Here is a 15,912-nt window from a genome sequence, read left to right as displayed (position 1 = left end):
GTGCCTACATCTGTTTCATAAAGTTCCATCATTCACATTCTTCTCCACCTCAGTCTTTCACACACTTACCAGGTTTAGTCGTGAGAGAACAAACATGCTCGGCTCTATGACACACTTCTTGATGTCTCTCTTGAGGAGTGAGACCAAATGGGAGGCAACTTCATGTGCCTTATCTGCAGCCTCGGCATACATGGTCTGTGCCTGGGGAATGATAATACATAATAAATAAATAAGATTGTAACTGCGTGAATGGTGGTGGGCCCTTTTCTCTCCTTAACCCCTTGACTGTGGATTTCCTACAAGACATCACCAAGCTACAGGAATGGAACAAAAAGTGGCTGCTACAATTCAATGAAGAAAAATGTAGTCATGCACCTTAGGAGGGGATATCCAGCATACCAATACCACATGGGAAACACTCCACTATCCACCACAGAGGCAGAGAAAGACCTGGGACTATATGTTAACAAGCTACCAGTGAAAGCGAAATCCATGCCAATCACAGCAGACAGGTTCAACAGATACCTTCTCACCTTTGCTGGAATCTGATTGGTGCATAGACCAGACTATACTTTTCATCATGCAATTTAAAGCTATAATATTCTGCAACACATATACCTACTGAGGGAAGGTAAGAAATAAAAATAAATAAATAAGTAAATAAATAAAAATAGAAACTAGATGTAAAGATGGACCATGAATAGGCCACAAAAATTCCACATTTCACTTACTTGCTCCAGACACTTTTGAGCCGTTTGGAAGCGCTCTCCATGGGCATGGAGGAGAGCCAGGAGGACCGAGGTGGAGATACGTAGCTGGTGGATGATCGGGGTGGCACAGAGGGCACACTCCACTCCTCCGCTGGAACACGGCATGAATCTGACAATGGTAATCTTTTCCCGATATTCCGTTGATGGAGAGGAGTTGAACGCCCAGTCAGCCTCCACCTGAAGCATGGCGGGGACGTCCTTGAGACTGAACTCCTGCACGCCGCTCTCCGTCCGCATCCTCTCCCCGTCGCTCGGCAAAGGGTCGCAGAATATCTCAGGGCCCTTTGTGCTCCTGGCTTTGGTTGGCTTGGTGATGGCCAGTTTGGTGAATTCTGGCATGAGGTTATCCACTTCCTCCTGGCTTGATGGGTGTGTCGTCAGAAGGGACTCCAGGTTGTCCACCTTCACTCGGCAGTCTTCCAGCTGGTCACACAACATGTCCACTCGTGCCAATAGCTCCAGAAACTCTGCAATTCTGTAAATAAAACACAATACACACAGATGTTAGGAGGTTATCTGAGGCTAGAAGCCTTTGACACAGCAGCTCCTGGGCAGCAGATATTCAGCCTCTCTCTTTACCATCCCTAAATAATCATAATAAGGAAGCACATTACTCCTCACCTCTACCTCACACTACATTACTACCTTATTCCTAAATCACATGGAACTGAGTCCAGAGGAGCCACACACAAACAAGGGAAAAGCAAAAGAAAAGAAGAACAAACCTAAGGGGAAGAATGAGCCGCTGGGAAAACTGTAGTGACTTTTCCAGGAAGGCTCTGGCGGTCCTGGGCTGGGCGGTGGTGATGCTGAGGTGGCCCAGCCAGGCCGTGGTGGTGAGGAGCAGGCTGGCCACTCTATGCCGCCAGCAGATGATGTCTGGAACATGATAGGATGATGAGAAAGGTTCAACACACAAGCAAAAAACGGTTCACAAATAGAGTAGTGGATACATTACGCAAATCTACAGTTATACAAATCAACATTTCAAATAAAAGTTTAACATAACTATGGATGGGGAGAGAAAATCGTGGACAAAAGGTTTTCAAAAGCTATCAAGTGTAGGCTGCCAGGCCCCTCATGGTCTTGTGTACGTACACCCAGTATACACAACACTAAGATGGGAAGGGGAGTAAAGAGCAGTAAATAAAAAGAAGAAAGATTAAATAAAAACAAAACTGATCATGAAGTTGTATGCACCATCTAATCAATATTCATACAGGAGCAGTTACCCAGAAAAACAGAGCAGATACAAAAAGTCATATTAACAATTGATGAAGCTATAACAACCATAACATTTTCATAGTTTGGCATAATCATTCAGAGCAAACATTAATGATATGAGTACAAATTGGAATGGTGTGTACAAATTGGCAGATGCTGAGTAAAGGAACAAGTAGGGGGGATGAGGGAGAGTAGTCACCTTTGTTAGTGTCCGTGAGTGCCGTCTGGAAGAGAGCACTGGCCTGTCTGCAAGCAAGGAGTGCCAGGGAGAAGCAGGGTGCCGGGAGCGCTGGCTGGGAGTGCAGCAGCCAGGGGGGGAGCCAGGCATACATTGAGGCCACTAAGTGCACCAGCGTCTGCACCTCCGTGGTCTTGATGGTACGTCTGGTCAGTACCTCTGACCTCAGGGCCTCCTCGACCAACCTGGCGCCAGCATCATACTGCCAGAGAAGGGTTGGTTAGCGGGCTTTTTTTTTTTTTTTTTTTTTTTTTTTAATATTATTGTTGCCCTTGAGCTGTATCCTTTGATTTAGAAAAAAAAAAAAAAAAAAAAAAAAAAAAATAGCATTGACAGTGATAATTAACCCCTTGCCTGTGGATTGCCTACAAGAAGACATCACCAAGCTACAGGAATGAAACAAAAAGTGGCTGCTACAATTCAATGAATAAAAATGTAAAGTCATGCACCTTGGGAGGGGATATACAGCATACCAATACCACATGGGAAACACTCCACCATCCACCACAGAGGCAGAGAAAGACCTGGGAGCATATGTTACCAGGCTACCAGTGAAGGCGAAATCCATGCCAATCGCAGCAGTTAGGGTAAGCTTCGAGAGTTTACACACAGATGATAACGATTATAACACTATTCCCATGTTCACCCAGGTACCCATTTATCAACCAACAAGAAAAAGAGAACGAACGAACACCTGTATGGAATAATGATGATAATGATGATAATAACCTCCAACATGATTAAATTTCAAGGCTTCACAAACACAGTATAAAGAATCTTTCCCTAACCTTTCCGATCCTGTAGTAGTGTAGGGCAGTGGCAGCAGAGGCAGTGAGGGTGAGGCAGGCCAGTGTGGTGTCCTGTGAGGAGGCTGCTGACACTGAAGAAACTACCTCTTGCAGCTCTTCCACCAGGCCTGAGTCCACCAAGTCGGGCGCCGTCAACAGCAGCTCAACTATACCTGAGGATGTGAAGTTGTGGGGTTTAAAGTCTTTGTATATGCTTTTAGAAAGGCTCTCGCAGAAGTGGGTGTTTTTTATTTTTTATTTTTTTTACAAGACAGCTCAAGGGCACAAAAAAAGGAAACAATAATAAAAAAAGCCCGCTACTCGCTGCTCCTAAATAGAATCCAAAGAGGTGGCGGTAGTTTTGCAAGGCTTCCACGCAATGAACAGAAAAATCACTCATGACAGACCAATGTAGCTCCCCCAGGTCTAGAAAATCCGTCCTTATGAGAGTCCCAAATGTTAGATAATACGAGTGCAAAACATCTTCTCTCATGTTATATTATTTAGAGCATCATTTGGTGGAGAGGAAGGGAAGGAGAGACGGTGCGGTATGGAGAGGAAGGTAAGGAGAGAAGGTGAAGTAGTGAGGGTGAGGTAGTGATCTGGGGAGAGAGGGTGAGGTAGTGGTCTGGGGAGAGAGGGTGAGGTAGTGGTCTGGGGAGAGAGGATGAGGTAGTGATCTGAGGAGAGAGGGTGAGGTAGTGATCTGGGGAGAGAGGGTGATGTAGTGATCTGGGGAGAGAGGGTGCGGTGATCGTCCATGTGATACTGGTGTGTGGGAGGCACCAGAGAGAAAGGACGGAGACGATGAGGGTGGCACTGAGTGAGATGGGGTGGGATGTGAATGGGAGGATTGCAAGAACAGAGAGGGAATGGATGTTGCTGCTGCTGGGACTGAGTGTTTAAGCAAATGATAGAGTTATAGAAGCCATGAGGAGTTTTCTGGAAAAGATGTGATATGCAAGAAATAGGGAATAGGAAGATTTTAATGGATACTGTTTGTTTTGTTTTTATTTTTACAGGTTGTGCCAATATTAAGGCCTGACTCTCCAACACGTCACCTGTACAGCAAGAGCAAGTGATCTGGGGAGTGTGAGGTAGTGATCTAGAGGTCATAACATACCCTTGATGAGGTAGTTCTGGAGGGAGTGTTTGCGAGCCAGAGCAATGAGGAGCCCCCACGCCTGCAGGGTGGGGGTGACCAGGCCCGACAGGTGGTAGATGTAGCCCACGGAAGTCAGGCTGGCACAGGTCGTGGCGGCATTCTTCAACGGCAGGTCCTGAAAAGTGGTTCAAGAATGTGTTTCGTAAATTGCTCTCTGTCTGTTTCCATTAATCATGTCCTTGTAACTCTTAAGAAATGAAGTAATGGCAGCGATGGTAATGATAGAAATGGTTAAGTAATGGTAGGATTCTTTATCAGTAGGTCCTGAAAAGTGGTTCAAGAATGTGTTTCCTAAATTGATCTCTGTCTGTTTCCATTAATCATGTCCTTGTAACTCTTAAGAAATGAAGTAATGGCAGCGATGGTAATCATAGAAATGGTTAAGTAATGGTAGGATTCTTTATCGGTAGGTCCTGAAAAGATATTTGAGAATGCATTGCTTACTAAAGTGTTCTAACCAAGTTTCCATTAATCACTTCCTTGTAACTTGAAGAAATAATGCATAAATAAATAAACAAAGGAAATACATAAATACATACACAAATTATATATGAATAAATAACATAAGTAGAAAAATAAAAATAAATGAATAAAGAAAAATAAAATAAATCTATATAAAAAAATAAAAAAAACTTAATCAACTGCTCCTTCTCACCTGCATAACAAACGTGTCCCAAATATCAAGGGCAGCCTGGAGGGGGGCGAGGGAGGCGTGCTGGGTGTGCAGGGTGAGGAGAGCCGTGGGCCGCACATCACAGGCATCATGCACCTGCTCCTCCTCGCCCAGCTCCTTCGCCTGCGGCTTGAGGGGATTTGGCTTCTTGGACTCCTTCACCTCGGCCTGGAAGTGGGGAATGGCGGGGGTAAAACCTTAAATTGCACTCGGATTGGCTCGAATGTGAAGATGTCAAGGAAGAAAATGGGTTACACATCCATATACAGAGAGGTAAACATGCTCCACTTTATCGTATGTGAAAATATTAAAAAAGAAAACAGGTAATGTATCCATATTCACGGATAACTAAAGAAAGAAAGAAAGAAAGAAGCAATATACATGAGTGTCAGGACCGTACTTACATCACCCTTGGCGTACATGGCTTATACGTAGCAGAGGTAGGCAAACGTACTCCACTTTATCCTATGCGAAACTATCAAAGAACAAAAATCCAAATTCACAGATAACTAAAGAAAGAAAGAAAGAAAGAAGCAATATACATGAGTGCCAGGACCATACTTACATCAGCCTTGGCGTACATGGCTTATACATAGCAGAGGTAGGTAAACGTACTCCACTTTATCATGTGCGAAAATATCAAAGAACAAAAATCCAAATTCACAGATAACTAAAGAAAGAAAGAAGCAATATACATGAGTGCCGGGACCATACTTACATCAGCCTTGGCGTACATGGCTTATACAAAGCAGAGGTAGGTAAACGTACTCCACTTTATCATGTGCGAAAATACCAAAGAACAAAAATCCAAATTCACAGATAACTAAAGAAAGAAAGAAAGAAGCAATATACATGAGTGTCAGGACCGTACTTACATCAGCCTTGGTGTACATGGTTTATACATAGCAGAGGTAGGTAAACATACTCCACTTTATCATGTGCGAAAATACCAAAGAACAAACACCCAAATTCATGGATAACTAAAGAAAGAAAAAAAGAAAAGAACCAATATACAAGTGTGCTGGGACCGTACTTACATCAGCCTTGGCGTACATGGTTTGTATGTAGCAGAGGTAGTGCCAAAAGTGTGCCAGGGCCTCAAGTTCAAGGAGCACGGGTTCATCACTGCCGCCAGCCTGAAAGAGGGAGACATAATAACGTTCAGAGTTCTAGACAATAGTAATAAATAACAGACAGGTATCTTTACATTTTTGGCACATTAATACATACTAGATTAATTCCTTTCTAAACTGATTGTCCTCGCAACATTAACCTTATGCATGTATACTCTCTATGGGCCACTTTCACAGTCGTTTTGTTTGTTTTGATCGTTGCCAATGGCGCTGATCGACGCTATAGTTTTCCACGTGAAACTGGACTATGGGGTAGTGGCGGCTGCAGAGAAAGCGAGGTGTTGAGAGTGTGCGGTAAGGTGCGGGGCTAGGCTAACCCCGCAGCCGCCACTACCCCATCGGCCAGTCTTAAGTGGAAATTTTATAGCAGCGATCGCCGCCATTGGTAACAATCAAAACAAACAAAACAACTGTGAAAGCGGCCTTATGTCAAATCATTCTTCTTTTTGGTATAGTTCAGGTATTTTTTTTTATGTTTGTAAATGTGTGTGAAAATGGTATAATGGAAAATGTTGAAGAAAATGGGTCAAATCAAAGAAAATGTTGAAGAAAATGGGTCATCAAAAAAAATGTCATGGAAAATGTGTCAAGTCAAAGAAAATGTCAATGAATATGGGTCAAGTAAAAAAAAAAAAAAAAAAAAAAAAAAAAAGGATTAGTAAATTAGCAAACATTCACTAACACCCCATGCCACCTCCATCTTCTTCTTTTCATTTTAGAGTTGTGTACTTTTTTGTTTGTCAATGAGTGAAAATGGTTAAAGCAATTAATTTATCTTACAAAAGAGTTCTGGTACTGTTTTATATTTGCCGAGTGTGAAAATGGAGAAATAATTTGACAAGCATACATCCCCATCTTCTTTTCTTGGCTTAAGGGGCTATTACACTGGGCAAATTTTCTGTGGATCTTCAGTCAAACCACGATTTCCGCTAGCGTGGTTCTCATTTGTTTCTTGTTATTGCTGATGCTGCTGATGGTGAGTAATACCATTGTCCTTCAGTGAAATCTACCGTAGCTTTGGAAGACCGTGGACACGTCAGACAACCATGGAAATATGAGAACCACGCCAGCGGAAATTGTGGTTTGACCGAAGATTCACAGAAAATTTGCCCAGTGTAATAACCCCTTTAGACTTCCTTCCCCTCCCCCCATACCTACCCTGGCCTCCTGCAGCAGATCCTTGGCCTGCTGGACGGCACAAGAGGCGTCACTCTCCTCCACCGCCAGGTCCGGGTGTGTCCACAGGGCCTCCGCTACCGCCAGAAGCCCCCACACACTGCTCACTGCCCCGTGCCTGCCTTCTGCCAGTGCCCGCCCACAACACAGCTGCTCCTCGGACGTGTTGAAGCTGCAGCGGAGGATAAAGACATGAGAACACTAGGGGAGACTTGCCAATTTGTATGCACTAGACTGATTTGTACTTGTGTCTGAAGAAAATTGTGCCGTAGTGTAAAAACTAATTGTTCTTTTTTCTTCTTTTCATTCAATGTCCTTATTTTCCCTTATGGGGTTGGATGGTGGTATAAAAAATAATTGTTGTAAAAAATATAGATTAATAAAGCCCTCAATTTTTAGTTTATATCATACCTCAGTTTTCCTTTTATACTACTAAAAGAAAATCAGCTAAAATAAAAAAAAAATAACTAACAGGGTAGAGAAAAAAAGGCCCAAATATAAGTTGAGAGCAAACACCCCAAACTACCAAACCTTCATTCTGGTAACACTATTTTACTCTTATACCTCGATTTTCCAGTAGCTTAGTTCTTTTTTATATGAGTACTAAAAGGAAATCAGCTAAAATAACATAAAAACCCCAATATGCAGACAAAAACGGCATAGGTGGATTTGAGAACACACATCCAAGAGTAACTCCACCAGAAATTGACCTCTATTTTGGCCGCTCTTTACGTTTGTCTGTTGTGGGAGCGGTATGAAGCATTTTTTTTTACAGTTTTGTTGCCCTTGAGCCATCTCCCTTGTTGTATAAAAAAAATAAAAAAAAATAAAAATAAATAAATAAATAAATAAAAAATCATACCTCTGTTGCCTGTAGTGCTGTATTTCCATGAGCAGGGCCGCCGCCTGGTCATAGACAACACCCTCGGCCTCCTGGTGCTTCCGCCGCGCCTCACTCACCACGTCACACACAGTCTTGCCCTGGAGCAATACACGGTTAGGTTAGCGTTCTTATATATCCACTTTTTACATATTTTATACATATCTTTACTTTCAAGAGGAGGGTATCAGGACACCTCTCCTCCCGAAATTGACCTATCTTTCAAGCACTCTTCTGGACTCTTGTGTAGGAGCCGTGAGTAGTGGGTTTAATTTTTCATCATTGTTTCCTTTCTTTTGCCCTTAAACTGTTTCCTCTACTGTAAAAAAAAAAAAAAAAAAAAAAAAGGTGAAAAGTAAAGGATACAAAAATATGATACCTTAATATATAAACAAACAACAACACTTAACCCACATACCCTGAGCGCCTTACTGCCAACCTTCTCTGCGTCTCTCTTGCACTTGACCCAGGCTATGACTAGGTCCTCGGCAGGGAGACACCCCCGGAGGAAGCCCCTGCTGGCCGCCACGCCCGCCTCCCAGTGCTGGTTGCTGTAGCGAAGGGCGTCACTCCACAGCCGCAGCCTCTTGGTCAGGTTAGACAAGGCGTTTTGCTGTGGGGGTGCGGTGGAGTTAAGTAGTTTTTTTCTTTTTCTTTCTATTCCCTTTTTATTATAACATGACTATATCTGCATTTACATCATTATTTTCTTTGTTACTCCATTTTTCAACAAGTTAGGGAGGAAGTTTTGCTGTGGGGGTACGGTGAAGTTAAGCAGTTTTTTTCTTTTTCTTTTTTAATACATCATGGTTATATCTGTATATTCATTATTAGTTTATTTGTTATTATCTTCCATCAGGTCAGAGAGGGCGTTTTGCTATGGAGGTTAAGTGTGGAGTTTAGTGTTGGGGTCAGTTAAACTTTTTTCTTCTCTTTTACTTTCTTTTTTTTACTATATCATGGTTATATCTCTATTTTCATCATTATTTTCTTTGTTACTATCTTCCATCAGGTTAGAGAGGACGTTCTGCTATGGAGGTTAAGTGTGGAGTTTAGAGTTGGGGTTAATTCACCTTTTCCTTCTTCTCTTTTCCTTTTTTTTATTATATCATGAATATATCTGTATTTTCATTATTATTTTCTTTGTTACTCTATTTTCCAACAAGTTAGGGAGGAAGTTTTGCTGTGGGGAAAATCATGTATAGTTTAGTGCTGGGATCAGTTTAGTCGTTTTCTCTTCCTTTCTTTTCCTTTTTTTATTATATCATGGTTATATCTGTATTTACATTATTATTTTCTTTGTTACTATCTTCCATTAGGTTAAAGAGGAGGTTTTGCTGTGGGCCTCAAACTGCAAATATTTTCACTATTCTGATAAATATACAAAAGACAGATGATAAGGGCGTTAAAATAATGTCCAGTCTCCCTTACCTTCTGCTCCTCTGAGGCAAGTAAGCAGACACACAATGCAGATAGAAATAAGTACTGAAATATTCCTCAAACTGCCAATATTTTCACTATTCTGATAAATATACAAAACAGATGATAAGGGCGTTAAAATAATGTCCAGTCTCCCTTACCTTCTGCTCCTCTGAGGCAAGTAAGCAGACACACAATGAAGATAGAAATAAGTACTGAAATATTCCTCAAACTGCCAATATTTTTACTATTCTGATAAATATACAATAGGCGTTAAATTATTGTCTAGTCTCCCTTACCTTCTGCTCCTCTGAGGCGTGCAGGCAGTACTGGTCAAAGAAATCCACCGTGAACTCCAGGAACTTGGCTGCAGCGCTGTAGTTTCCTTTCCTATATGCCAGGGAGCCAAGATTCCCAAAGTGAGCACCTGGAGGAACACATTAAAGAGATTTGGATTGTAAAATGTGAGCGCTCAAAAGTCCAGTTGTTTTGTTCATTCTAAATTTAAAAGGATGTTCTTCTCCTTCTCTTATCCCTAATTTTTCTTTTAGTACAAACCCCCTTTCACTTTCATCACTTTTTATATATATTTACTGAAGTTGTACAATGCATAATCTGGTTCTTTCATACATGTATTTACTTTTGCCTTCCTGCCCCTTCTCCTCCCTTGCCTCTATCTCCTATTTTTTCCTTCAGTGTCAATCCCCTTCTTTATCACCTCTCACCACTGGCATCCTCCATATTTACAACTGCAGTGTTTAGTGTTCCTAGTCCTGTCATATATATTTTTTATCTTAATCTTCCTCCTCTTCCTCCTACATTTTTCTTCACTGCCAATCCACCTCCATATCCTCATCACTCCTATTAAACATATTTACTGAAGTTGTACTGTGCATTTATATTTTAGTTTTGTCATACCTTCCCTTCCCTCTCTCCTTATCCGTCTCCTCCCTCCTACTCCATCTACTCCTTTCTCTCTGTCTCCTACCCTATCTGCTCCTTTCCCTCCCTCCTACCCCATCTCCTCCCTTCCCTTCCCCTTACTCCATCTCCTCATTTCCCTCCCTCCTACCCCATATCCTCCTTTCCCTCTCCCCTGCTCCATATCCTCCTTTTCCTCCCTAACCCCATCTCCTTTCCCTCTCTCCTACCCCACCTCCTCCTTTCCCTACAGCACCACTCCTTACTCTCATCACTACTATCATGTGTTTATTTACCAAAGTTGTAGAGCGCCGCCAGTCTGTCCGGCTTCCCAGTGACGTTACTCAGAGTGAAGGGCTTTGTGGTGTCTGCCCAGGCAAGGATGTGGGTGAAGAGAGCATCTGCCTCCTGACTGCTGCTCACCATCTCATAAAAGCCTGATAGTTGTTGGCTGAGGACGCATGACACCTGAGGATATGAAATACATGAAGGTTGGCAAATTAGAATAAATATTAGACACTGAAGTCCTTATCAGAAGTTGAATCAGCATAGGAAAAGCATATAAACAATGAGTCAAGGTCAAGAGAAAGGGAGAAGAGATTAAGATGTAAGAAGAATGTTAACAAAAGTTGGATTTGCATATAAAAAAGTTAAGTAGTCAAATTTAAGAGAGATGAGATAATAAGGGAAGTGATAAAGATGGGAGAAGAGTATTATAGGACTTAGGATTACCACAGAAAAAAGCATGTAAGGAGTCAGCCTCAAAGAGAAAGGGAAAAAGATTAAGATGTGAGAAAAATGTTATCAGAAGTTGGAACTGCACAGAAAAAGACGATGAATAATGAGATGAGGTCAAGAGAAAGGGAAGAAGAGGGAAGAGGTGAATACGTGAGAAGAAGATTGACAAGGAAGAAAACAACACTCTCCACCTGAAATTGACCTCTCTTTTGGCTACTCTTTACTTTTGTCTTTTATGGGAGTGGCAAATAGTGGGCCTTTTCTTTTTGCACTCTTTTTGTTGCCCTGGAGCTGTTTTCTTTGATGTAAAAAAAAAAAGAGAGAGAGAACCTTACCTTTTTGATAATGTCCTCAGATATTGGTATCCTGCACCTCTTCACCAGAAGCTCCACCAGGTACGAGGACAGCTTGAGGTTGGAACGAAGCTGAAAAGAACGAAGGCTCCATAAGACCACATTTGCCTCACAGTCTTGGCTCATTCAAACCTCTGTCTAAGCTATTATTATACAAGACAGCAATAGGTGTAGAGGACCTGGAAACAGTGCTCAGAAGGGAAAGACACCGATGGTTTGGACATGTAGAGACCAGGGGAGGATACAGTGCTGGGAGTTTAGGAGAGATTAGAGGTAGAAGGAAGGAGACCAATTGGTAGACCAAGGAAAACATAGAGAAGACTCTGATGGTTTGGACATGTGAAGAGACCAGGGGAGGATACAGTGATGGAAATTTAAGAGAGAGAAGAGGTAGAAGGAAGGAGACCAGTTGGTAGACCTAGGAAAGGAAGACTTGGCATTGATGGGATTGGATGAGCATCAGGCAAAAGACAGAGTAGAATGGAGGAGAGCCATAAAGTGTCCAACCGCTCAGGAAGAGTGAAAACGGACGTTAAACGAAATGATGATGATGATGAATAGACAGCAAGAGTAGGGGTAACTTACATATTGGTTAAGTAAGCTGATAGTGGTGACCAGGCCAAGGATGAGCACAGTGTTTGGGTTGGGCAGGGCCGCCACATGCCCGCACACACTCAAAAGTTTCTTCAGCATGTCCTCGCCACACTTGCCGAGGCGCAGTCCAATGGCTATCTCCGGGAGTTTGAGACCGCCCTTCAGACCCATCGCCATCTTGGAGTCACAGTGGCCCTCCAGAAGCTTCATCAACTGCTTGTTATTCTTGCCGAAGGCCGAGCATTTCTCCACCTCCATCGCTACCTTTGCATACTCCATGACGAGACTCACTATACTGAGAATGGAGTCTTCATCGCATGCCGACTGCTTGCTCAGGGCCTGCGTCAGATACTTGAATATGGCCTCAAAATACTGGTCGGAGTTCTCAGCAGACTTTTCAGCAGGTTTCTCGGCGTTTTCGTATATGGCATGCGCTTTGACTGCCTGATCACACACCTGACTCACACTGTTACCAATGGCCAGGGAGCACTGGAAGGAAAGCCTCTGTAGGGTGAGGGCCTCATGGGGGGATGACCTGGTGAGGCTGGTGTTCCATAGCATCTGGTGCATCTGCTTGACAATGCTCTGTGCGTCCCCACTGCTGGCGTCACACAGCTCAATAAACGGCTCAGTGCTGCAGGCCAGGCCCATAAGGTGCTGGTGGAGCTCCTGGAATGGAAGGGTGTGTGAGAGGGAGGAGAGAACTAGACCAGGCTGAATGGGAAGGAGTGGCATAGTGAGGAGGGTGAAGGGTGTATATTGTAAACAGATAAGCAGGTAAATTTTGATAATCTAGGTTGTTTTTGCTCTACACTGACCCAAACCTAAACTAACCTAACATAATGCTTTTTTCTCCATTTGACATGCTAGACTAAAACCCCAACTAACACTGATACTAACAGCCTTAACTAACATCTCTAATACTGAACTAACCAATTAACTACCACACAAATTATCTAACCTCCCCAACTAACACTAACACCCTTAATTAACTAACTAATACTAACACTAACACCCTTAACTAACTAACTAATACTAACACCAACACTAAACTAACCCATAGACTAACACTAACCTAAGAACCCCAACTCACACATCAAACACACACACACACACACACACACACACACATCCACACACACACACACACACACATCTGCACACACACACACACACACACACACACTAAATAACCAGCCCAGCTAACACCAACACTCCTAACTCACTAACACAAACACACACACACACTAACTAAATAACCAGCTCCTAACTCACTAACACAAACACCTCAAACAAACACTAACACTAAACTAACCCCCCCCAACACACACTAACCTAACCCCTTTAACTCACTTTTCTCCGCACGGCCAAGAGGAAGATGTAGTGCATGGAGCGGAGGTTGAAGAAAGGGTCGGCAGTGAGGTGTTGCTGGTGGTGCTGGATGCAGATATTGACGATGTCCAGCACCGCCGAGAACTGCTGCTCCTTAAGGCTCTGGTTGTCGTAGACGAATCTCGAGCAGGTCCGGATAATCAGCTGCCCCTCCCCATTACTAGATGCAGCTCCCACGATCCTCTGAAATGGCGGATACTCCTCGTCACTGCTACTTTTCTCCTCTATTCATATTTTATCATATATGTATACTGAGACAAAAAAGAGTGACAAGCCGTGATATAACTAACATACTAAGACCCAAGGGAAGGCCATTCACCTAAAAAACAGATGGACAAAAGAGTGACAGACTGGGAAAGGAAAGGAAAAGACCTGTTCATGTGGGTAGTGTGTCTATGTCACTGATCCATGAATTAAGGAAGGACTTCAACTCACTCTAACATCGTCCTGGAGACCCACCACCTGGCCGGCCAGGATCTTTGCCTTCACTGCCGCCAGGCCAGCCATTCTGACCTGAAACAACAAATACACATGTTAAATTAAAGCTCATCAACCATAATACTCATATCTATGCACACTACATACTTTTACTTATCCCATTCCTGCTGCTGTACTATAGTGAAACCAATTCGTCGAGTCCGTTTTGGTGTTGGCTCCCGAGGGTCCATTTCTCCCCTCTGCTCTTCCACACAGTCCTAACACCTATTTTTTCCTCTCATATGTTACCTATAGCTTACATATGAGAAGAAGACGTATGGCAGAGCAGAGGGGAGGAAAGGACCCGCAGGAGCCTACGCCAGACCGGCCTCGACATATTTGGAAGACTTTAGACTAGACTCTGCTTTTCCTTCTGGTCAACTTCCAACCTTCCAGCTGGGTTAAGTGGATGAGAGTCTTGTGCTTATTTGCCAGGTTATTCTTGTCATTATTCTTGAAACCTTAACCTGTATTCTTAACGTATCGGCAACTCAGTTTGCCTGTTTCAAAGCACTCTCACAGAAGTTGTTGGGATTTTCATGGACTGTTCCACAATCCAAGTGATAATATTACACAACTTCTGCACCTTGAAGGGAAAAATCACCCATGAAAACCCAGCTAATCTTCTCTGTGGTCTTGAAAAATAGTTGTGATGGGACCCTGATACATTAAGGAATATGAACCTTTACACCACTGAGAAAAAAGTCAATCAGGTGAGTAACAGCTGATTATTTCCGGTGATTATTTTTATGTAATCACCAACACAGCGCCGGATATAGGTTGGTGTGGCTGGGCGGGAAGATAACCTCTCCCGCCTTTGGTCTTTATCTCTCCCAGCTGTACTTGTAATCTACTATCAAGCAGTTATCATTCTTATCAGTTTCCCAACAATAAAGCTGCTTCATGTGCTTCCTATTCTAGCCTAACTGTATTTTTGCAGGATTCGGGCCAAGTTTGCGGTTTCTAGTCTTATGAAACTATCTTATATTTTTATTTGGAACTGTGATATTTTTAGCTTTTTTATATTTTTATTTGAAACTGACATTTTCTTTTTTTTTTCTTTTTGAAACTGAATTTTTAAGTTTTTTATATAAGGTATATATATATTTTTTTTTTAAACTGATATTTTTCGCTTTTTTATATCTATATCTGAAACTGTGACTTTTTACTACACACAACTTCTTCCAGTAATATATTCCATTGATTTATTACACAGTCTGGGAGGATGAATTTTCTCATATCCTTCTTTAATCTTTTTTTTTTATGTATCCTCTTGAATAAAACTATCTTGGTATACAAACACATGCAAGCACAATCACTTGAATGATACCTCTGACTCTATTTATCGGTGGTTCTTAAACTTTTTACCACCATGTCCCCCTCGGAATGGGTTTTTCCTTCCACACTCCCTCTGCAAAGGGAAGTAAAATTCCCTTCGAGATATATGAACTTCCCTCTCTCTTCCTTCATCTAATAACTAACAAGGAAGCTGAGTTAAAATCTATCCCAGAAATAAAGTAAACTACCCATGAAATTTGCTGTGAAGGCTGAAAAATGACCAGTACCCACTTAACCACGAAGAGAACCCACCTTATTCTAGCCATTTTTAGTCTTCTAACATCGTATTTCCCCCCTTTCCGTAATTTAATAACTACCTGGGATGTTGATTTAATAGGCGACAAAGAGAAAACACAGTCAAATATTTATAAAGCAAGCAGGAAGGAAAAATATTAAAGAGCCACTCACCAGCTGGCTTGAAAAACACAATCAAAACAAACCTGATGGCGGGGACCAGCGGCGCCCTCGTACCTCTACCCCCTATTGTTGTACTCAGAGGGTAATGCTATGGCTTACTGGCTAAAATGTATCGCATCAACATAAATAACAGACTAGAATCATACTAATAAACTCTTAAATGTAAAAGTAATGAAAATATCGGAGAAGGTACCAGAGAAGAATCGTGGGCAAAAT

The 15,912-nt window shown here is 42.3% G+C and overlaps 1 protein-coding gene across 7 annotated transcripts in view; it reads right to left on the bottom strand.

Annotated features, from left to right (window-relative positions):
* Positions 1–15,912, bottom strand: part of LOC126997000 (uncharacterized) — a 31,619-nt gene that overhangs the window by 2,375 nt on the left and 13,332 nt on the right. For 3 of the 7 annotated variants that reach the window (XM_050858025.1, XM_050858024.1, XM_050858026.1), the window contains 17 exons: positions 13,900–13,977; positions 13,426–13,647; positions 12,064–12,741; positions 11,461–11,550; positions 10,684–10,855; positions 9,766–9,893; positions 8,466–8,660; positions 8,030–8,148; positions 7,150–7,339; positions 5,896–5,994; positions 4,841–5,026; positions 4,144–4,300; positions 3,021–3,193; positions 2,194–2,434; positions 1,496–1,649; positions 732–1,245; positions 70–201 (listed from right to left, as the gene is read on the bottom strand). In XM_050858025.1, coding sequence (XP_050713982.1) covers positions 70–201; positions 732–1,245; positions 1,496–1,649; positions 2,194–2,434; positions 3,021–3,193; positions 4,144–4,300; positions 4,841–5,026; positions 5,896–5,994; positions 7,150–7,339; positions 8,030–8,148; positions 8,466–8,660; positions 9,766–9,893; positions 10,684–10,855; positions 11,461–11,550; positions 12,064–12,741; positions 13,426–13,647; positions 13,900–13,977 — 3,528 coding nt within the window. The other 4 variants (XM_050858028.1, XM_050858029.1, XM_050858030.1 and 1 more) reach the window with 4 other exon arrangements.

The sequence above is a fragment of the Eriocheir sinensis genome, chromosome 11 (assembly GCF_024679095.1).
Source record: "Eriocheir sinensis breed Jianghai 21 chromosome 11, ASM2467909v1, whole genome shotgun sequence".
Classification (NCBI taxonomy): Eukaryota; Metazoa; Arthropoda; class Malacostraca; order Decapoda; family Varunidae; genus Eriocheir; species Eriocheir sinensis.
This window is presented reverse-complemented; position numbering and strand designations above follow the sequence as displayed.